The 24535-nt window shown below is 34.7% G+C and overlaps 2 protein-coding genes across 4 annotated transcripts; one reads left to right on the top strand and one right to left on the bottom strand.

The window, feature by feature from the left end:
* The first annotated feature begins 1520 nt into the window (after positions 1-1520).
* LOC117238505 (RNA 3'-terminal phosphate cyclase) lies at positions 1521-20891 on the top strand. Of its 3 annotated transcripts, none has more exons than XM_033503463.1 (8): positions 1521-1627; positions 19025-19177; positions 19348-19465; positions 19538-19862; positions 19966-20107; positions 20176-20315; positions 20391-20544; positions 20618-20891. In XM_033503463.1, exons 2-8 carry the CDS (start codon positions 19139-19141, stop codon positions 20834-20836), a joined length of 1137 nt encoding a protein of 378 aa, XP_033359354.1. In that variant the 5' UTR covers positions 1521-1627; positions 19025-19138; the 3' UTR covers positions 20837-20891. The 3 variants fall into 3 exon arrangements, with proteins under 3 accessions (XP_033359354.1, XP_033359353.1, XP_033359351.1); XM_033503462.1 differs by lacking the exon at positions 1521-1627 and adding an exon at positions 18707-18844; XM_033503460.1 differs by lacking the exon at positions 1521-1627 and adding an exon at positions 18714-18848.
* On the bottom strand, positions 20849-23801 carry LOC117238504 (GDP-Man:Man(3)GlcNAc(2)-PP-Dol alpha-1,2-mannosyltransferase). Its single transcript, XM_033503459.1, has 8 exons — positions 23345-23801; positions 23014-23244; positions 22682-22914; positions 22379-22596; positions 22030-22314; positions 21686-21945; positions 21331-21465; positions 20849-21231 (listed from the first exon to the last, which is right to left on the bottom strand). The coding sequence occupies exons 1-8, from the start codon at positions 23383-23385 to the stop codon at positions 21144-21146; spliced, it is 1491 nt and encodes a 496-aa protein (XP_033359350.1). The 5' UTR covers positions 23386-23801; the 3' UTR covers positions 20849-21143.
* Positions 23802-24535: the final 734 nt, after the last annotated feature.

The following is a 24535-nucleotide window of genomic DNA, read 5'->3' as shown; positions in this document are numbered from 1 at the left end:
CTTACACGGTATTTCAAGAATATTATGTATATATTACATGTTGTGAATAAATACAATGAAGAGCACAAAAGGTTAGTAACAATCTTGAAAGCTTTGAGCGAACATTTTTGAAAATCAACAGAAAAAATATTAGCTGTGAAAGTATAATTACATGTAAAATTAATTTAACATATATAGTATTATAAACTAAGAATAAGAATATTTCAAAGCCACAATTTGTGATAGGATTTTTTACTGACATAGATTTTAAATGTGGCAAATTACTGAAATCTAACCACAATAGTCTTAAGCATTTAATAGTTAAATTTTTCGTCTATAATAATTCATTATCTTGTCTTTTACATTTTGTATCACTCTTATGGCATTACAATGAATACAGAAAACGTAAAATAAACGAAACTTCAAATGAAGTATAAATGACTTATATATTAGTAATATTTCATTCAATTGTTAGATAATAAAACAAAAAATTAGTTCCAGGAAAATAAAACAATTATGTTTTCATTGCTTATAAACTGTTTTACTCCTTAATTGCATATATATAAATGTTATTTATAACATATCTCAAAATGTTAATATTACAAATTAATGTCATATTTAGAGACAAAAAGAATCAATTTTTACTTTAATTATTTATATTTTCAAGTAGTTTATGTTAGCCATAAGTAATATTTATATGCTCTCAAAACTTTCATTATTAAAGTATTTCATGGCAACAAATTATTAGATGTTAAATAGTTGAAATATGAGTCTTGCATTTTATTATTAATTGTCAGCCAATATCGTTAATACTAAAATTTGTCAAAAATAAAAATTCTGGTAAATATATCTTTCTATATTATGTTACCTAAATAAATGTATAATATAAAAAGTTTTTTATAAAATAACCTTCTATAAAATACAATTTTTTTCTTTCATATTGAAAGAATTATGTTTAAATATGAGGTTAATAAACATTTAAGAGAAATATGAAATATTTTATGAACTACTTATTTTTTATATATAATTATTGTATAATAATTATTATAAGAAACATAATACAAGATAAATAATGTCATAAATTTATTTGAATAATTTCATGATCCATAGATCACAACTTATTATATTTTTATTAATTATGTTGCTTCAAAATATTAAGAAGTTATTATTCCAGAAAAGACAAATATTTTTATTTTAACTTTAAAAAGTTCATTATAAAGAAACCTAAAATGTCATATATTATATACATAAAATTCAAATATATCTAAGATTAAAAGATCTTCCTCAAAGTATAATTAAGAAGATAAAATATAAAGTGCGCATGTTTACACTTTGTTTCTAAAGCACCTTTTACGCGATATACTATTTTGAAAATAAAAATATAATTGATAACATACAGGATGATTTTCTCACTAACTTAAAGGCAGTGCTGTCAATTACATTACGGTAACAATAATAACAATGTCGTAGATATGTGTGATTTGTTTTGTATCATTTTCATTAGTCATTAGTTCCTAGTCATTAGTTTCATTAGACCCATTAGACCGATATCACGTTTTTATATTAAGGGGCAGGCAGTTTGTGTGTGTATGTTGTATGTATCTATAATGAAAACGAGAGTGTGATCAAGTAATCAGCAGTAATAACGGTAAGTGGCTCATCTACCTTTGAATTAATTAGGGAATAGTATTACCAAAGAGGGAACGAATGCTACATTTATAAGGTTATTCTCAGATTAGTACTGCCCCAGCGACCAAGAACTGAAGGCGTTCCACGCTATCATACAAAAATCTATTTAGTTCCACCGCAAATGAAATATACTCGCTATGATTCTCTGCTGCAAGAGCTTATTTCATTGTACGGTTCTACGAAAATGTTCATACTTTTCTGTCCGAGCACAATAATTAATCTTAGTTGCCTTAGGAAGAAAAGTTAATTGTTTATTCTATTCTTTTTAGAAAAAAAGAAAAATTAATTAATATATTCTTTATATACAATAACTTTTTGCTTGTTTACTTTCTTCGCGATAATATTTTGTTATAATAAAACCTAAATTTCACTTTTATAGTAATTTCAGTAGTTGATAGGCTGCGAATAATATTTTTGGCGTAATATATCTGTTTTGCATGCGTATTCGTTTTTACAAAAACGTTAAAAATAGAAGTAGAAATTAACTACAAATAAGATTTCACGTTTCTATCCATTTTACTTTTGTTACTGAGTAAAAATATTAACAATCTAATTAAAATATACAGGGTGGTTGGTAACTGGTGGTACAAGCGGAAACATCGAGACAACGATCTACAGTAAGATCCGTTATAACGTACCGCACGCGTACCGAGCGAAAATTCAAAGTCGATTTTCTCGAAAATAAAGCCTCAAACGAAAAATTTTTATTCTATATTTTCGATTTCTTTTTTCGTATAGAATAACTCCCTTTCCGCTTGTACCACCAGTTTTTACCACCCTGTATATAACTCGATATAGAGAGAGCAAATTATAGAAATTCTTTATTCAGAAATGTTAGAAATTAGGATTTCCAATGGTTTCTATTCTATATGATAATGTCAGTTCTGCCTGACCAGCCGAGCTAGACAGACGTGAGAAACTGTGCTTCGATGAAAGTGCGACAAGCAGCGAATTTAGGTGAACGAAAAGACAACAAACATTGCCAAATGGTAAAGCACCAAAATGCAACAGCAAATACCACCAATCAAAATAACAAACAAAGGTGAAATATATTACATAAATAAAGCTACAAATACATTAAGTAGAAAACAACCAATAAACAAAGAACAGGAAAACTCATCTACAAAAGAAATGGGAACGATGAACACTGGAAGATGGCAGCAGCGCACAAAAAGCGCAAAATAATACCAGGCACAAGCGCCATCAAAACTTCAGATGCAGAAAAGCAACAATGGCTACAAGACATCCCACTTCGAAATTCATTCGATCTACTAATAGAAGAAATAGATATGGACCCAAAAGGAAATGTCATAACTCATATCGTTAAATCACCACCGATCTACATAAATGCTCAAATAATAGATGCCCTAATCGAATTGTTCTATAAGAACAACACTGCTGGAAAAGAAAACAAAAGTAAAACCAAATATCAGTCCGACGAAAATGCGCAATATGCTAGTATCCTAACTAACAAGCACTACACCATACCTAATACAACAGCACAAGAAATTAGAATCATAGTCAAGAAAACAAAAGACAATAAAGCACCAGAAACGCTAATCAATGGTAAAATCTTGAAAAACTTTCCCCCAAAAGCACTACGTTTAATCACAATGATATTCAATGCAATTTTAAGAATCCAATACTTTCCTAATCTATGGAAGCTAGCACAGATCATAATGTTACCTAAGCCAGGTAAAGACCCACACCAAACAGCATCTTACCTACCAATATCTACTTCCTGTGTTTTCCAAAGTACTAGAGAAAATAATATACGATTGCCTAAAACCAACAATAGAGAAAGAAAAATTAATACCAGATTACTAATTTGGATTCAGAAACAAACACATCCACATGTTAGTTAGCAATTAATGCCGAATGCCCAGCTGGACAAATTGTAAAGTACAAATTAAATAATAAAAGAAAATATGATAATGCATCGATAGATGGATTTATTACAGTGGAGTAAACAGAAAACGATGATTATTTAGCGTGAACTTAATGCAGTAATGTGATACGACAACTCTCGATTAACGACTCTTGACTCTAGACTCTCCGGCGGCTAACTGAACATCAACGGCTGTGGTGCCGAAGTATATTGATGACCGTTAGGCCTATTGAAGTTTTCCGACCCTTTCGGCTTGTCGGCCATTTGCACTTTATCGTCGACATTGTTTGTATGCCGGCGATATTTCCGCGGTACTATAATAGAGACGAAAGAAATCGCTGTAAAGAGAATCGTTGTGTCAAAAACTAAACACTAGAGAAGATGTAGAGTTCCTAGAAGTGAGATCCATTTCAACGTGAACAAAAAGTCAAAAATAATAAAACTTCATTGTTGCATTAATATTGTTGGATGACCAACTCCTTATTCGTACTGCAACAAATATCACAAACTCATTCTGCAACAAACACCTGTATGGTTGTCCTGGCCATATTATTCATCCTCACCACTAGGCTATAAGAATCACTTCTCCATAATAGATGTTGAAGTAATTACTTCAAGAAAAACTCTACATCTTTACTTTTGTATATCCGTGACCTGGAGACCTCAATTACGCAGAGGATAGAATTTAGTGAAACAAAAACTATTCTAAATAAGGAGAGATCCATATTATTGTGCCCTTGAATATAAATTATGTTTTAGGTTACAAGGTCTAGAAACAAAGGAGCTATAAATAGATTTCTATTTATGTTCCCTGTAGCCTCTAGCCAAAGCCATAACCTCAACCTTTTTTAGTAATGTTCTTTTGCTATAAATATATGAACGTGCTCCCTATCATTCCATTGTCTAGTAACACTAAGAGAGTAAGGATCTGAATCAGCATAAACGTATACTTATACATTATATTTATACTTATACCTTTAATTATTTCAATATACTTTTCTATTAGAAATTCATCCACTCGTTCTTCAATCAGTCAACCTTAACCTCAACATGAATGATACACGAATCTATAATATTTAAAGTCATTTCATTAAACATTGCTACACGCCCTGTTAACGTATTATCTTCACCATCTGCTGAATGAATTGTACCTAGGATTCTAGATTGAAGTTCTTCCAACTATTGATAAAATTATGAAATACTTTCGTTACGTATTTGTCTGATAGAATTTAATTCCTCCATTAATTGATCTAACGATTTCTTATCTTGATACAAATTTAATAATAAGTCGGAAATTTCCTCCCACGTTGTAAGGTTACAATGAATATCAATTTGGCCTCTAGCTTTTCCTACCATTTTATTTTTCACAAATGGTAACAATACTGGCTTTTGCCAATTCGAATACAGAATCTACTTGTTTGATAAACGATAGTAACTTCGTCCTATCTCAAAAGCAAAAGTTTAATTAAATGATCTAAAGATACCTCTACGGAGCTGCGTCCGTAAATAAATAAATAAAATTATAAGTAGTATCGTCGATAATTAATCGATAAATTTGCGATAGTATCGTCGTTTTCTGACATTTCGGAATAGGAATTTTTTGAAATTGAGTCAAGTATTATGAATGTTTCCTCTCCCAGAAGAAAAGCTACAAGTATTAAGCTGTCGCATATTATTCTCGCACTTTGAACGACTCGAAACGTAATTATTCTACAACAAAGAAAGAGCTTCTAGCAATCGTCAACTCGGCAGAGCATAACCTTAACCTAATCTAACCTCAACCTAACCCCAATCTAGGTATACAAATCATCGAGCACTGCAGTGGTTATTTAATTGCAAAAAACTCTCTTCGAAACTAGTGAGATGGCGATTGAGATTAGAAGAATACAGTTATGAAATTAAATATAAAGCTGGATGTATAAATTCAAACGCAGATGGACTTTCACGACTTTTTACGATAAATCAAAGCCAGTTCGCTGACGCATAACCTCAAACGTATCAAGATTTTATAAAATTCCATTACACATAATTAGAACCGATAGAATTTTCGAAAAAAGCTCGGTGTGTTGCAAAAATTAACGCACCAATTATTCTTATCTGGTCCTTAGATTTAGAGGAAAGAAACCGATATTCTGAATATATATAATCAAATCTTGGCATAACTGACTTACAGGCAATATTACATGGTTTTTTTTTTTTATTTAGTTGTTTACATTCACAATTTGTCCGATTTGGACATTATATTACACGGTGTCAACAGTTTGAAGAACAACAAGCAAATAGTTTATCTGCTATTCCCATAGAATCTACACTTCGATAAGATAAAGTATAAACATTTGTTCAAGTGCTTCCAATCCTAAAATACACAGTGATAATTTTGTCTTTATTTATCCTCATAAAAATAATAATGTAAAACGTAACTTATTATACGAAATGCTAACGCAAATGATTTAAAGATATCTCATAACAATAAAATAACGCCAAAAACACAAGGCGAAATAAATAAAATTTTACAAGAAAATCACAACAATAAACTAGCGGGTTATTATAGATTTAATAAAACATATAATAAAATTAAGGAACATTATTATTGGCCAACAATTAAGATGGATATTCTGGATTATATAAAGTCGTGACATTCCTGCCACATTAAAAAACGAACTTCAAACCGACTAAGCAACCTATGGAAACTAGCTCAACATTTGATCTTCCATTTGATAGACTAGCCATGGACATAGTAGGTCCATTGTCTTTAACCGCACAGTACGATCTACTGTTACCAGACCACGAACAGTAATTGTAAGTAAAACCCTAGTCGAACTATTTATGCGCTTTGGAATTCCCAAATCAATCCTTTCTGATCAAGGACCTGAGTTTATGTCGGACTTAATACAAATTTTCTGTAATTTGTTTAAAACTAAACATATCACCACAACTCCATACCACCCACAAACCAATGGATCTCTTGAACGCTATCATTTAACACTCAAAGACTACCTAAAGCATTTATATTAAACCAAATCAAACAGACTGGGATGACTAGATTCTACTACAGTTCACTAATCGTACTCCTTACGAATTACTCTTTGGTCGTAACGCAGATTTATGTGAAAAAGTGCAGTACTACTGTACTACACGATAAAGAACCACCTACCGCAGGACTGCTCAGCGAAAACGATAAACGCCAACATTGAAACATGAAAATATGTCGGAAACAATCAATGGCTATACGTTCTGCAATATCCAACAACCCTGACGATCATCTGTGAGAAGACAAGGACCACATGAAGGAGATCTCGAAAACGTACAAGGCTCTCTTAACTATGTATTTTAATTATTAATAACTGTCCAACGAATAACAATACTCATAGATTACTTTAATTTCAATCATATATATATATGTCGGAGATGAAAGAACACCGGAGCCTTTGGAATTTTGGATAATCCCGCAACATTGTAACCTAGAGTCTACTATAGCTGTAATTGAACAATTGTAGTTATTCAACCCGATTGTAATTATTCGAGAATTGTGATAATGAGCTTGGGCTCGAGGCGACAGTCAGTCGCCGAACGTAGCCGCGGTCACGGGATGAACGCTTTGCCTAACAAAGGTATGGAGTAATTCTATAGCTCTCCTTAAAAGAAATATTCGTGGCGACACGCGACAGTAAACATTCCAACGGTTTCTGTCCCGTGGCTCGCCACACGCAGACCCTATTCTTCGAGTAAGATGATTGCCAGATGTCGATGCGTCTCCGCAGTACATGTTCGGCTAGCCCGAGGGCCCGTTATAAATCTTAAGGTTTAGTTAACTAAAGTCCTTCAAACAGACAAACAGTCTTTGTCCCAACTACGGGAAGATAGGGGAGACATATTTTTCAACGAGCGGCGTCTCCCACTAGCAACTTTCCCTCGAGGGCGACTAACATCCTTTTCTAACCACCGATATGGAGATTACCAATTAGCAGCAACGTCAATTTCCCTTACTTTCTGAACGAAGGCTTTTCTCGACGAATCCGATGATCTCGTATCCTTAGACACACCCCATTATAGTTTTCCTCTGTGGCATCATCGGGACGGGAAAGGCATTCTCGCTCGCGATCTCATCGATTAAGGAGTAACGCCTTCGCGATCAGTGATTATTTTCAGACTTAGACTTTGTGAGTACGTTCTGTTGTCATCCCGTTGGCCGCGGATTCGTTATCGAGCCCGAGAGCATCGTCACTAGTGTCGCGAGTGCCGAACCGCCGTGATCAATTGTCAAGACTGTAATAATTCTATCATTGCAATAAACTACGCCTGTGTGTACCGTATCAATGGCTAATCCTCGAGAAGATTCATTTGACGCCCACAACCCCATTCCCAGTGACGATCCGACATATATAACTGCGAATTATATGTAAGCCTATAAGACAACAGCGTCAAATCTTCTACCATAGGTTCTGTATAAGACAAACCTACATTGATAACAATAACTGTTAGATTAATGATAAGATAAATTTTAGAATGTATGCAGATTCAGAAACCATGATCACCAAAAAATGGGGGAAGTTGGATGACCAATTCCTAATTTATACTGCAACAAACATCATAGACTCGTCCTACAACAAACACCCTAATCTCTGTTTCTCTTCCTGAATCATCCCAAACTTCGACTCTTTTTTCTCATCATTCCTCCTTGACCGTTGTTGTGGCCATATTACTCATCCTCGCCACTAGCGTATAACCACTTCTCCATAATAGACAAGGAGAATTTTGCAGTCGCCACTAGCGTACAGTTACCCGTTACGAATAAAACCTCTAACTTTTCAGCGCCTATTGCCAAATTTCCACCATCCGGAATTCAACAACATTGTCTCGACGATACAAAGGCGATACAGATCTTGAAAGAAAAGTCGCTGCCGTGTCACATTACCACATTGGTTTAGGGGGTATCATCCAAGTAGTTAAGGGGATAAAGCATGAACAGTCATTGAAGAGATCCAGCAGCATCCATGAACAGATAAAGCATAAACAGATCAATATTGGAAGATAGTTATAGGTAAAATACTATTTGCTGGTTGGTATTCAAAATGTTTTTGCCCATAGCATTTACATGCTAATTAGTTAAGTCCAAGTATATCAAATTTTGTATCACTTGATAGTACATACTTTCATACGACTGTGGACTCCCACAGCTGAGTCCCAACTGCAGTAAAAAAATATTTTCCGACTGAAATTATCTATGTATTTACAAGAAAACGTAAAGCTTTGAACGCTCGGAGTGGTCGCCTGGACTTCGGCATCTCTATCTTCCATACGGGTCGAACACTAGCCATAGAAACGCCAACGACGCCACAGAAATCAAGGAACTGCTCAAGCAATCCATCCAAAACACTGAAATGCTAACAAAAGTGATAAATGAGCAAAATGCAGTACTCAGATAACAAACGCAACAAATTACAATGATGCTACAATGATTTACAAACACGTTAAGTAAAAAATTGAAATGGACACGCTGAAAATAGCAGCTTGGAACTCCGGTCGTCTACAACAACGGGCCCTATTAAAACATTTCTGTATAACAATAATATTGACATATTACTTGTTTCAGAAACACATTTCACACCGAGAAGCTACATGAAAATACCATAGTACACTATCTATGGCTTAAAACCAATAATAGAGAAGGAAAAATTAATACCAGATCAGCAATTTGGTTTCAGAAACAAACACTCCACGATAGAGCAAATGCACAGACTTACAAATGAAATAATTCTAGCATTAGAAAACAAACAATACTGCAGAGCCCTCTTTATGGACATCGAGAAAGCATTTGACAAAATAAACCACGAAAGTCTACTTCAATCAATGAGAAAACAATTCCCGGATCAGATATACCATTTAATTAAATCTTACTTAAGCAGCAGAACCTTCGTAGTCAAAATTAAAGACACATACTCTGAAGTTAAAGACATCAAGGCAGGGGTTCTGCAAGGAAGCGTCTTAGGACCAATTCTATACACACTATACACGGCCAACATACCAACAACTACTAATAGCAAGATACTGACATTCGCGGACGACACAGCGGTACTAGTCAGGCACAGTGACCCTGCAACAGCAGTCACATCACTACAAGAACATATCACAAAAATAGAAAAGTGGCTTCAAGTTAAACAAATTAAAGCAAACCCCGATAAATGCAACCACATTACATTCACACTGCGAACACAGATACCTCCAAACATTACACAGAACGGCACGCACATAATACAAACAAGGCAAGCCAAATACCTAGGACTCCACTTAGATACACGATTCACATGGAAACAGCATATTAAATCTATAATAGACAAAATACATACAAAATTAGCAGGGAGACAAATGTATTAGTTAACAAGTCGAAAATCCAAACTAAGCATAGAAAACAAACTAAAAATATACAAAACGATCATAAAACCAATTTGGACGTACGGAATACCACTTGGGGGAACAGCAGCAATGAGCCATGTAAGCAAAATAGAGACAATCCAAGCTAAAATTCTTAGATCAATTGTAAACGCCCCATGGTACGTTAGAAACGAGGACATAAGGAAGACCTTGGAATACCAACGGTCAAGGAAGAGATTAGCAGATTCGCAAGAAGCTACAGAGAAAGAATAGCAACACACCCGAACTGGCTGGCAGCGGAAACGGTCAACACATCAAGCATAAAAAGAAGATTAAAAAGGAAACACCCAACAGATATCACAAAGGACATAACCTAACAAACACGATGATGGTACCCCGCTGGGGGTAGCCACCCACGTGATATATTAGTATAGTGCTATAATACTTTACCAAATGTCCTACTAGACAAATTGCAAAATTTAAATAAATAAATAAATAAAAAACAAAAAAAAAATTGTAAACGCCCCATGGTACTGAGGTGGAATGGTGTAATAGGTACTGAAGTACACTAGGTGATATTTAACCAATAATGTTTATTAAACAGATAACAACAACTGACAATTTGCAATTAACATCGGCTGATTCTTAACGTCGATAAACAATAGCGTCGTTCGGTCGATTTCTCGATAAAAGCGTACACGTTTCTTTTCGTCTTTCGCGTCTCGCGGCTCGTGGTCGAATGTCGCGGATGAAAAGAGAGTTGTGCGTTTCGTCCCGGGACTACCGGTGGACTCGTCAGTAAGGCTATGCCCGGTAGTCCTTTTTTTTTTTTTAAGCTGTTTATTTAAAACCCAATATACAATTTTGAATACATTATAGTGTTCACAATAAACGGTGAATTTATATAATGGTATCTTAGGCAGAGGTACCGATACGCAACGGTACTACGTAGCCATGCTGTAATATGTTGTTGACGCTTTACATTTTTCGTGTTGGATATATCTTTTGGTTTAAGCCGCTGGAGGAGCGGAGCTTCTATGTGATTTTGTTCTTACTTGTTGTTTTTGTCCTGGAAACTGGGTCGCAAAACAGGACGCTTCGGTAGTATATTTTTGGGTGCTGTGGTGTTTGGGGGCGGGGTGGGGTAAGGGGAGGGGGAGGGGGAGGGGGAGGGGGATATTGAATAAATAAGTTTCTTTTAAAAGAAGGCGAATTGCAGTGATTACGATGTTTGCACCTGTGTTGTACGGGGGCAGAATTGAGTTTTATCGGTTTAGAGGATTTTCTCTCTTATTTTATTATGGATTCGGTATCCACCAATATTTTTTTGAATTTTTTCTGTGTTTGTCTTTGGTGTCTTTCAGAGGGAGGGCCATGTTGTATCTCCATCTGGTGTCTGCGGACTGGCCATCTAGGTTTTCTTCGTAGAGTATAGTTTGGGTCCCTATTTTCCTTTTTATATGGTAGATTATCGGGATGTTATTTTGGTCTTGTAGGTAGTTTTTTCCGTCAAGGTATGGGAAAGCTTCTGGCGGGATGTAGCCTGTTGTCAGAGTGCTTTTGTAGTATGTATCATTTGGAAATAAGCAACTGAAGATTAAACTATTTTCTTTTATCTTTGCCGCTTGCGCGAAGTGGTTTCGTATTAGCTTTAGGATGTGGCAGTCTATGCGGTGGACGTGGGCTAGGTCGTATATTGTTTTGTTTTTTATATATTTTTTGAATCCGCTGTGTTCGGATCTGTAGGTACTCAAGCAGGCTCTGATGCATTTTCTTTCGAATATGCGAATTTTTTCCATTTGGGAGGCTGATATGTTGTACCAGATTGGACAGCCGTAGGTTATGATCGGTCTGATTAGTGCTTGATAGCATAGAATTTTTACTTTCCTGTCGAGATGTTTGGAGTGGAATAGATTTTTCATTTTCCAAAATGCTTTATTGGCCTTGGTAAGTTGAATTTCGGTGTGCTGCTTGTAATTTAATTTGTAGTCTATGTTTACCCCTAAGTATTTTACGCAGTTTTTGTGTGGTATGAGGGCCCCTTTGTCTGTTTTTTCTCTTATCTGAAATTTTTTGCAGTGTTCTCTTTCTGTTGGGCCGATTTTACTTGACTTGGGTCTAAACAGTATGGTTTCGCATTTGCTTATGTTGATCTTTAGTTTCCATGCGTGGTAATAGTCGTTTATTTTCTCAAAAAGTTCTTGAAGTTCCGTTTTTATAGTTTTGGTTTTGCGGCCTGTTACGTATATGATTAGGTCGTCTGCGAAGGCTATGGAGCGTTTATGGGTGGATGTATTGAGATCAAAGAGGTTTAGTAAGTCACTGTTGTAGATACTGAAGAGTAACGGGGAATTTACTGTACCTTGTTGTAGGCCGTTTTTTATGGAGAATTCTTTGCTTGATGAGTGTGAACTTTCAGTCATTACGAATGTTCTGTTTGTGATCATGTCCCAGACCATTTTAGTCAGGTGTTTAGGGAACTTTTTTTTGTTCAGTTTGTATATGAGACCTGGGATCCAGACTGTGTCGAAAGCTTTTTCGAGGTCTATTAGACAGGCGGCTACTCGTTGTTTTGCGTTTAGGGCCCAGCAGATGTCCGACGTGAGTTTGTTTATTGCGTGGATTGTGGAGTGTTTGTGTCGGAAGCCGAATTGGTTCTCTGGGATTATGTTGTTTTTTGTGCAGAAGGAGGTTAGGGGGTTGTTTATGGTTATTTCAAATACTTTGCTTATGTTGGGGAGGAGACTTATGGGTCGTAGGTTTGCGGGCGAGGAGCCGTCTTTGTTTTTTTTTGTTATGGCTATCAGTTTGGCTTTTTTCCATTTTCTGGGGAAGTATGTGTTGTTTAGAGCATTGTTGAAGAGTACCGTGTAGTACCATTTTATTTTGTTCGGTAGGCGCTTGAGTAGGGTGTTTGGGATGCCGTCGAAGCCGGAGGATTTTTTGTTGTTTAGTTTGGAGAGGATTGTGTTTAGTTGATTGTAGTTTGTGAAGTAGTTTATTTCTGGATCTGGTTGTTTGGGATTGTCTGCGGTGTTTTCGTTCGAGAATATGCAGACTGTTTTGTTTAGCATTTTGTCTTGTTCCATTTCATTTTTGAGTTTGTTTGTTTCGGCGATGATAATTCTGTTTAGTTGTTCTCGGCCCATGTGTTCGTTTTGCGTATGTATTTTGGAAAAGTGGGTGCCGATGATGTCTAGTTTTTCTATTGTTTTGGGTATTATGAAGTTGCCCTCGGTGTCTTTGATGGTGTTGTGTATCGTTATACCTGCTTCTTGGATGAGGGGGGCATTTTCTGGGGGCAATTTGAGAGGTGGGGTGGGGCCCCGTTCCTTTGGTCTAAAGATTTGATTTATTTGTGGGAACATGTTGGCTGAGTCGTTCTTGGAGATGTTTTTTATTTTGTTTGTCCAGTAATGGTTTATAGAAGTTGCGAATTCTTGTTTCAGTTGCGTTTTTATTCTGTGTAGTAGGAACTTTAGGAATTCTAATTCTTCTCTTTTGTCGTAGGAATAGTTGAGTTTTATATTGTTTATTTTGGACAGTATGTAGCTTCTATCTCGCTGTAGATCTTTTATTTTATTGTTTATATAGGGCTCGCATGAATTTTTTTGTTTTATGATTGGCACGGATTTTTGGAGAGCGATTTGTGTGTGTTTTTCTATTTCGTCTAAGAATGAGTCGATTTGTCTGTTTGTTAGGTTGACGATGTTGTAGATCTTTAGGTCGCAGTTTTGTTCGAGTGTGTTTTGGAACTTTTTCCAGTCCGTCTTTTTGTAGTTGTACCTGGGTGTCTCGGTCTGGGTTTCGAGTGTTAGGAAGTCAGATGTGTTTTTGTTAATTTGAAATACTAGGGCGTTATGGTCACTGTCATAGGCTAAGGTTTTTACGGTATTATTTGGACGTAGGTTTTGGAATTTTAGTCGCGCATCTGCTAAGCATATGTCCAGGTATGAGCCTCCTTTTGGGTAAGAGGGTAGCTCGGAGCTGTATAGGTTTGTTTTGTAGTGGATGCTTTTATTGTCTAGCCAGTTTCTAATGAAGTTGCCTCTCGTGTTGTTTATTTCGTTTTTCCAGCTTGTATGTTTCGCGTTAAGGTCTCCTGCTATTATATAGTAGTTTTCCGGTTTATTGAGCTGCAAGAGTTCGAAGAGGTTGTTGAATTCGCAGTTAAATTCTTTCTGGTTTCCGTGGGTTGCGTAGGCTGCAGTGATGAATAAATTTTCCTTATTGCTTATTTTTATTTTTATGATCGTTGTTTCTAAGGTTCTGAAACTTGTTATTTTATCAATTAGGATCGTTTTGTGTTTTATGGGGCTTTTTATGAGGATCGCTGTTCCTCCTCCTTGGCTGGCGTTCGGTCTGTCGTGTCTTATCATGGTGTAGTTTTTGAAGTGTACCTTGTGTCTTTTGTTTAGTTTTGTTTCTGAGATGAGTACCATATCGGGGGCTTCTTTATTTAGTAGGGTTAGCATACTGTATCTTTTTTGGTTTGAGATTAAAGAGTTAGCATTTATTGCGATTATTTTCAGATGTTTTAGGTTAAATTTATGTGTTTTTTGCTGTGATTGTTGGTTTGGCGTGTTTTGGTTATTCGTCGTCTGTGCTATTGAAGGTGCTGAAGATGGCGTCGAACCTTTCTTCGTGCGTTGATAGGGTGTTTTTTATTTCGTTTAATTGCATTTGTTGTTCTTTTAACGCTTGGAGGATACCTTTTTTAAAGTCTTCGATAACGTTTATGATGTTTAGATGGGGGGAGATATCGGTTGTGATTGGGCTTTGGCTTGAACGCGGATCTAAGTTTGCTGATTGTGGGAAGATTTTGGTTATTTGATTTGGTGTTGTTTGCTGCTTCGCTACGTCGGAGAACTTTAGTTCTGGGATGTATTTGCGGCTTATTCGGGCAATCCGTTGTGTCTTTGCTTCTTTGTCTTTTTTGATTTTGTCGGCTAGCTTTTTACGGAGCTCTACGAGTTTGGGGCAACCTTTGTATGACGCGGGGTGTCCGTAGTTTTTGCAGTTGACGCAGAATATTTTGTCTTTGGTTACTGCGTTTTCCCTTTTTATTTTACGGTCGCCTGGGCCATGGGGCTCACTGCATTTAACACAGCGGTAGTTTAGGTTGCAGTTTTGCGCTGTGTGGCCTAGTCGCTGGCATTTGTGGCATTGAGTTATGTCATCCTGTTTTTTTATTATTTTTTCCCATTTTATCTTGTAGTAGTTAAAATGGTTTATTTTTAGTAGCTTGCTTATATTGCTGTCGGGGGATAGCTGTATTATGTAGATTGGGAGCAATATATTGTTCTCCCTTGATTTTTTTGTCGTAAATCGTGAGACTTTTGTAAACTGGACGTCGTCTATTTGTAGAGCTTGTAGGTCTGTGAGTATTTCTGTTTCCGTGTAGCTATTGTCTAAGCCTTTTAGCAAGTATGTATGGTGTTTCTCTATTTTGGGTGTGTATGTGTAAAAGGTTGTGTTCGCTGAGAGGAGTGTTTGCTTCGCTTTATGGAAGTCGGGTAGGTTTTGGAGGTAGAGTGCGTGTTTACCTGCGTGTATTCTTTTGATGTGAAATTGTTTAATGTCCGCTACTTTCTCTATGAGCGTTACGGTGTCCTTGGGGTCTTGTAGGATTATGTTGATGGGTGGCGGCCTGTTGTCTCTTGTGGTGGGTGGGGTGCTCGTGCGTTCCTCCGCGGAGCGTCCGGTGGGGCGTCCGTCCGGTGCTCGGTCCCCCCTTGGCGGTGTTGGAGGCGCCGGGCCTCCTAGGTTGTACGGTGGGGTGCGTCGCCCTTGCTGCGCCGATTGTTCCGGTGACGTGGTGAGACCGTGTCTTCCCGTTTTGCCTCGTAATGTTTCGTTTTTCTTTCTTATTTGTTCTAGCGTTGATTCCCAAGTGGGGTAGCTTGATGGTCCCGGTTGTGGATGGGGCTCTGGTTCAGCTTGTAATATGCTGAATCTATTTTTTGTTACTATCGCTGGAGGCGAAGTAGCTCTTGTGGGCTTCATGTTTTTGGTTTCGTTAGCCTTTTCTTCCTTTAGCTTGGGGTGATGATCTACAACTGTGTTTCCTGGGACGGTTGCTAGACTTTTTGCCCTGGCAACCAGGTTAGGTTGTGGGTTGAGTTTCCGCGTTTTTTGCGCGGGGAGTCTTAGGATACTGTTGATTTCCCTGGCTGTTTTATGTATAATTATTTTTCTCTTGGAGGCTTTTTTCATTGGGTCTACGGTGGGTTTCGTTTCGTTGCTCTTGGCTTCATAGTCGGTGGCTTTTATTTTTTTGTACAGTTTTATTTTGTCTTATCTTATTTTATTTTCTTTTTGTTCTTATTTGTATTTATGGAGATGATGTCGATGCCGTATTTTTCACTTTTTTGTCACTATTTTGTCACTTGGTCCTTCTACTTTAGTGGATGTTAGTCTACTCCGACGCGCGCTCCGAGGGGTCCGTCCCGCTCGGTGGTCAACAGTCGACTGCTATGCCCGGTAGTCCCTGCCTTAGACGTAGAGGGAGCCTCGCTGGGTGCGGTATTTGTATCAATCGCTCGTATATTCGACCGCTAGCGAGTTAGACAGACTCGTTGTCGTCGTAGCCCTCTAGTGTTGGCGGTTGGTACCAGCGGATCGCCCGGGAGGTGTTGCGCCGCGTTGATGCCTCGACCTGTCGGCGTCCTGTTGATACCAATCCGCCACAGTACGTTAGAAACCATAGAAAGAAGACTAAAAAGGAAACACCCAGCAGATCTCACAAAAGATATATCTTAACAAACACGAAGATGGTATCCCATTGGGGGTAGCCACCCATGATAATCAAACAGATAAAAAATTCTACCAAATATTCAAATTGGACAAATTGTGAATGTGAAATTTTAAATAAAAAAAAACACTATCTATGATACGAAACACCCCTCAGGAAAAGCATACGAAGAGGCCAACATTTTTCAATATTGAAAATAAATGAAAAATATACAGAACGATAATAAAATCAATTTAGACGTACGGAATAGCACTGTAAGGGACAGCAGCAATGAGCCACATAAATAAACTGCAGTGGCTACAAGTGAAAATACTCAGAACAATAATCAACGCCCCATGGTATATCAGGAACGAGGGTAGACGTAAAGATTTAAAGATATCAGCGGTCAAAGAAGAAATCGGCAGGTATGCAGAAAAATACAAGGAAAGAAAGGCAACACATCCAAACCAGCTGGCTGCTGAAGCGAGCAAAACTCTATAGAAAGAGAACAAAAAAGAGAATACCCCACTGACCTGACTAAAAAAATAAGAAAGTCAGACTCGAAAATGGTATCCCGCTGGGGGTAGCCATCCACATGTTATTTAGCAATTAAGCTAGAAAAATTTACCGAATGCTCAGCTGGACAAATTGTGAAGCACAAATTAAAAAAAAAAAATTATCTTCCGCTATTAATTCCTGTAAGGAAGATTTCTACTCCGAGTCACCGTGATAACCGCTCTGATCACTGTGTCCTTTTAGAATTTTCACGATGCATTGAGAATTGATATTTCGCACATTAAATAAATACTCACACTACTAGAACTTCGAGGTTAGCATACGAGTCCGTTGATGCGTCAAATTTTTGTAAATACAAATAATCGTACTACGTGGTTACTCCTCGTCAAACTTTCCGTTACACGAGAATATTCATCCCCTCCAATAGGTCTCCGTTTTGGCGGACGTCCGGCAGCGATTTTCAAGTTTCTTCGCGTTTTGATTAGAGATTCACATGAGCGAGCCTTTTTCCCGCACCCATTGTATGAACTATATTTGTGTCACACTAGATCATCGTTCATTTGTATATATGCTTCGTGCGTGTAAATATCACAATGTCATATATAATAAAATTACCCCACTTCACTGAATTAAGCACATTGTAATGAATTCTCCCGGAATCGGAAATCAGCTCCCCGTTCGCAATTAGTATTTAACGAAACAATTCCATCCGTCTTACGCATACAAACACACACGAAACGAAAAGAAATACCTTTCTCGATAATTGATATTTTTTTCAACCAGAAAAACACGTTGTTCTAATTCCACATCTGATATGTGGAATATTATGTGTAGAAATATAATTTATTATTTGTATAAACATATCCCGATTTATCCGAGACGCCGCATGTACTCAGAATGGTAGAAAACGCACAGAATAGTCGATTCCGTCCGCCCTTGTTGACGATTCTATGAAGAATACTCGAATATCTTCGGCGTCGTAGTCGCAAAACCCTTGAAGCCTGCGAACCCCTGAAACAGCAAGGCGCATAATTTACGGCAGCCTCAAATGTCTCAGCTACCTCTTCCTGGAACCGGGGATGGCGAAAATCAAGACTACAAGTGTTCAAAGCCTCGTGCTTCTGAATAAACTGCTGGAATTATTATTAAAATAAAATTTAGGTTTTATTATGATAAAAACATTATCGCAAGGAAAGTAAATTTAATTTTATGTCTACAACGCTATTGCGCATGGAAAATATATTAAAATTATTGTATCACTCCACTGATCCATTATCGTTTAAAAGGGAAGATTTTCTTTTCATCTCTAAAAAGAATATAATAGACAGTTAGTTTCTCTTTCTAAGGCAACTAAATTTAATTAGTACAGAAAAGTATGAACATTTTCGTAGGACCACATAATGAAATGGACTGTTGTAGGGTGGAACCAAAGTGAATATATTTCATTTATAGTGGAACTAAATAGATTCTTTTATACGATAGCGTGGAACATCTTCAGCACTTGACCGCTGAGGGCAGCACTAATCTGAGAATAACCGGAACGATAAGAGTGAGCACTTTCATTTCTGGGATTACCCTGTAGAATTCATTCATAACGCACTACTTAAAAGAACATTAAAGATTGCAAAGTTAACGTACATTAATTTTTATAAACAATATAATACTAAGTATGTACGTACTTACATATTTGAATTATATGATTCAATGATCCCTATATAATATCAGAGATTTCCTCTCTAGTAGTACTAGAGAGTAGTATGTTTATTATATAGTTATATGCTCTTTGCAAATACATATGAAATGAATTTTTTGTACAGTTTATACATATTAGATTTTTTAATATTTAGGTAAACAACTTCAGTTTCGTTTATAAAGATTCCGAAAAAAGCAACATTTTAGTAAAAAATATATTTTCCTCAGTGTTGCGTACATTTCGTACACTTGATTGTATTATCCGTACTATGTCTTCGATACAAATTGATGGAAGCCTAGGCGAAGGTGTATGTATTTAAAAATTGTTTATTTTATAAATCATATAAGATTAGATAATTCAAGTGCTTTAATTAAGATTTATAGAAGTATATGTATGTAAAAATTATTGAATGCACAAATGAAATATGTTATTTTTAATATTCCTAACTAAAATTTAAAAAGTTATGCTTATGTTTAGGGTGGTCAGGTATTAAGAATTGCACTTTGCCTGAGTGCATTATATAAAATTCCAATTAAAATTAATAATATACGAGCAGGTCGTCCTAAGCCTGGCCTTGCTGCACAACATTTAAAAGGTATGTTCTTGTTAAAATATAACTTTTGATTTTTGTTAATCTTGTTTTTTTTTTAATTGAACATTATTACAGGAGTAGAACTGTTAAAAGATATGTGTAATGCAGAAGTTTATGGAGCTCATATAGGATCAACAACTTTAGAGTTTAAACCTGGTCAGTTAAACACGGATAAAAAACACACATTCTTTGTGGATACAGGAACTGCTGGCTGTATTTGTTTGTTAGCTCAAGTAGCTTTACCTTGTGCCCTTTTTCTTCCAAAAAAGGATACAGTTACATTGATTCTTAAAGGTGGCACAAACGTTCCTATGGGACCACATATAGAATATTTTACAGAAATATTCAGACCATTACTTAATAAATTTGGAGCTGATTTTGATTTTAAAGTTATAACAAGGTATACGTTGATGTGATGATACGAATTTAGCCATTTTGTTCTTAATATTTTGCTGTAAACTATAGATATTTATAGAATATTAATTTTTTAACAATTTATGTAGGGGTTATTATCCAAAGGGAGGTGGAGAGGTACATTTGTACATTAAACCTGTACATACTTTGAAAGCTATTACTTTAACTGATCCAGGAATTCCACATGAAATAGTAGGATGGGCATATGTTGCAGGTGTTGTTCACTTTAGGGTATGTATCATATAGTTGTATAATTGTAATATTATATTTCTTTGATACATATCTTGTTTGTTTTAAAGGAAGCACATAGAATGGCAAATGATGTAAAATCAGTTTTAACAAAAGGTTTAAATAAATCTAATATTCCATTGCCACCTATAAATATCGAAGTTTATAAAGAGGATAGATCTGTAACTATTAGTAATGGGTCTGGCATCAAGTAAGATTTAGATACAGCCAAAAATTATGAATTTTATACATTATGTTTTTAATTAAATATGAACGATATCATCAGTGTAATGTGCGCTACGACTAGTGGATGTGTTTTTGGTGGATCAGGATTGGGTTCTGGACGTCAAGAGCTAGTAGCACCAGGTATACAGGCAGCTAATGAAATATTGGACACAATTTTAGCAAAATCCTGCGTTGACGAACACGCACAAGATCAAGTATGTATATTTTTATAAAATAATTAAAACTAATTTATTTTTATCATAAATTATAATTACTTGTATATTTTAGTTAATCATTTTGATGGCTTTAGCTAAAGGTACTTCTAAAATTAATCTCGGAAGTAAAAAACTTACTTGTCATACTGAAACAGCTATAAAAGTGGCAGAATTGGTCTTACAACAGTTTAATCTTCAATTTAAGTTATGCGAAAATAGAAATGATGGAAGTAATAATTCCTATACCTTAGAATGTGAAGGTTGTGGGTACGAAAATAAAGATATAAAATAAGTAACAGTTGTATATTCAGAATAAGTATAATGCAAAATGCATAGTACATGTATTAGTTGCTTTCTCTCATTGTTACCTTATTTATTTTATCAAGAATAATTATAACACATAAAACAAAGAACTTCAGATAACATCTGTTCCTTTTCTTATTTGATTATATCTATTTCTTTTTTGCAATATTTATGTACATAATTTTTTATTCAATCAGTAGATGAATAACTTTATGATGTTTTCTGTTTTATAGAAGAAGCAAAAATATGTTAAAAAAGTATACATCTAATCATAATAAATATTTTAATAAGAATTATCATTCCTGTTTTTGTCTAAAAAATGGTTCTATAGTTCGTAAGAATTCTCTTTCAAACATTTCGTCCGAAAACCGATCCACAGATGCTCTAAAAAAATAATTTATTTCTGATCATTTGTAAATTTATCTTTCATATTAATCAATATGATTTATTATTAAAAAATAATAACGCAAAAAGTAATAATACCTAGCAACTGTCCTAATGGCATTTCTATCTTCTGGATGCATGTTGATAATATGTGCCATAATCTTTGCATATTCTTCAGCTTCTGTAGCTAAAAATCCATTTTGAGACCCTGGTTGTGTTTCTATTATATCAGCCCTATAATTATTCATATATTACAATTATGTATTAATTTGTGTATTTTTATTTTTATAAAAGAATATTTTTAGCAATAAATTTTATTGACTATATCAATGGTTCTCAGCCAAGTAATATTTTTCTTCAATTCTTCTTTAACTTTAATTTTGCTGGTATATATTTCTGAAAAAGCTGAGGATCCTTTGACTATTACATTACTATATTTTTGATTACACTTTACCTTGGTCCACCAGAACCATGAGCTACTACAATTAATCCAGCTGCCATACATTCAACAATGCTTATACCAAAATGTTCATTCCACATTGTATGTAAACCTATCATTGCTCGTTGAAGTTCCGATAGAAGTTCCGAGTATGGTATGTTTAGTTTAAATTCTACATTTTCATCTAATGCAAAATGTTTTGATAAATCCTTCATATCTTTCATGCGTACTTCATCTTCAAAATTTCGACAAGAACCAATAAGAATTAAACGAATCTGGCAAGATCATGTAACATTGCAATAAAAGCTGCTAATATGAAACCTTTTATTATTTATATCATTATATTATATTAAACTTACTTTTTCCCAAATCTCTTCTTTAACGATTGATCTAAGTTCATACATGGCTCTCAACATTAATGGATGATTCTTTTCTGGTCTAAATTGTGCGACTGATATTATACGAATATTATTACATTTTTCATCATCATTGAGAAGTGGCAGTGATGTTAAGTGCTTTACATTGCAAGGTGGATAAATTTTATGAGTTTTCAATGGACATTTCCAAATTGTATTAATATGTTCTTCGGTCCATGAGGAATTAACCATTACAATTTCTGCCCTACTGCCAACCCAACCATATATCTGAAGTAATTGTTGTAAATTATATCATCAAAGCATAATTAATTAATAATCTTTATATACATACAAGTCCAAATAATTTATAATAAACAAGTTTAGCTGCCGATAAAAATGGATTTCTAGCTATAACTCTTTTATTAGTATGAGAGATAACTCTTCTATAAACATGTCTCAACATATCAGTTGAAATTGTGGGGTAGTGAGTATATGTTGCTACTCTACACCCACCAATATATTTAAATAATGGATATGTAAATGCATAACCCATGGTATCGATGTAAATGTCTAAAACAATATTTTATATGTCATTTAACATAATATATGGTATTTATAAAACAATTATTAAAACAGATATGAAATAAAATTTTACCTGGTACAAAACTATTTAAAGCTTCAATACCTAACCAAATTGATCCCAAACTCTGTCCTAAAAGTGTAAAATATGGATACATTGAAGGTTCCACCCATTTGCGCCTATGTAAGTATACAAATTCAATTTTATGCTCAATTTTATAATTAAATACTTTTTCTGCTTTATTTAAAATTTGTTCTGGATGTGCATCAAGATCCCCAGTATAAATAACTATGCATACATTAGGATATCTGATAAAAATAATAATTTAAACATATGATAATTAATTAAAGTTATCGTAAATAACATAATTATTATTTAATTTATTAATTTATTTAAAATAGTTATACCTGGTTTGTATAGCACTCACAGCAGCCCAAAGTACTCTTTCACCTCCTCCACCTGAATTACAATACGGATGAAAGAAAGCTACAATTGTTTCCTTGTGTGATCTTTCCATTCGACTTTTGGAATATTGCTTTCTCCATGTTATTAATAAAATAGGTAAGATAATAAATATACATAATATTTTACATATGACTATTACAAGCAACATATTTAATGAGAATACCATACGCATCCTGAAAGAATACAAAATTGTTAGACATACACATAACATTTGCTAGAAAAGATTTTAAACTAAAATATAATATTCTCACAAGAAAGAGATACAAATCTTACATGAGAAAATAAAAATTCATTTTTTGGTTTTTAAAACACATAAAATTTAACGAATTGATTTGCCACGTGCTTTTTTACAATGTTTTATATCAATTAATGTAACAAAATATTTTCAACCAAACCATCGCTTAATTTGATCACACACATCTTAATTTACTAACATTTTTTTTTCAGTGTAATTACTATTGTGCTTATTGTCTCGTATATTATTTAATATACACAAATATATATTGGCTTTCATATAATTAATGTGATAATTAATGCAATTCAATGCTCCTTTGAAGTAATGTATATCAATTATTTATTCGCAACATACGAATTTCTAATTTTATTTTTTAATTTATATCGATTTTGTCTCTACTTTTTAATTATAGGCTAGATTAACAGCTGTTAAGAGTAGACGACATTTAAATTCAATATTATTCACACGTGTTACGTTAAATTTAGTAAAATATCATCTAAAAGCGTAGGAGTTTTAATATTCATTCTGCATATATATTAAAGGTTCTTTACAATAATAAATAATTTTTGTTATTATTATATGAAATATATAATTACACAAAAATTTAATTTTTTAAATTAAACACAGACTTCATTTCGAATTTTTAATTATGCCGCTTAAATTCTATTTTACCACTTTTATTTTATAGCTTTATATACGAGAAAGAAATGAAATTAAAAAATAAAATAAATTGGATCTTTTCTTAATCAGAGAGGAAATTTCCTTTCTGTTTTAATCTTTAATCTAGGCGTCAATTTCAATTCATGTATCTCTGAGACTAACCAAACCCTTTTCAAATGTCATTAGCGGAAGTTTGCCATGGATATAGAAATATGTTATTGTATATTGTAGAGGAGTGCGTAAACGAGTTGAAAAGGCGAAAAATATAGGAATAGAAAAAGATCGCTGCAAAAAGCCTCCTGTATTCTTGCTTATAATAATGCAAGCACATTCGTACAGTATGTAACTATGTATGCAAGTGTAACACCGATCAACAAGCAGCGTCAGTGAGCTTGCTTAATTAGACAAAGAGAGAAGGGAGATAAATTCAAGGTTCTGTTTCTATTCCCATATCGCACTCATTTACGCGGTAACACATGTCCAGCTTGTATGTATAGACGTATATGTAAATATTCAAATGCATTTGATGAAACATCAAATGAAATGCGTAAAGCAACAACTATATATAT

This window comes from Bombus vosnesenskii, unplaced genomic scaffold (genome assembly GCF_011952255.1).
Source record: "Bombus vosnesenskii isolate JDL3184/JDL3185 unplaced genomic scaffold, Bvos_JDL3184-5_v1.1 scf7180000013527, whole genome shotgun sequence".
NCBI lineage: Eukaryota > Metazoa > Arthropoda > Insecta > Hymenoptera > Apidae > Bombus > Bombus vosnesenskii.
This window is presented reverse-complemented; position numbering and strand designations above follow the sequence as displayed.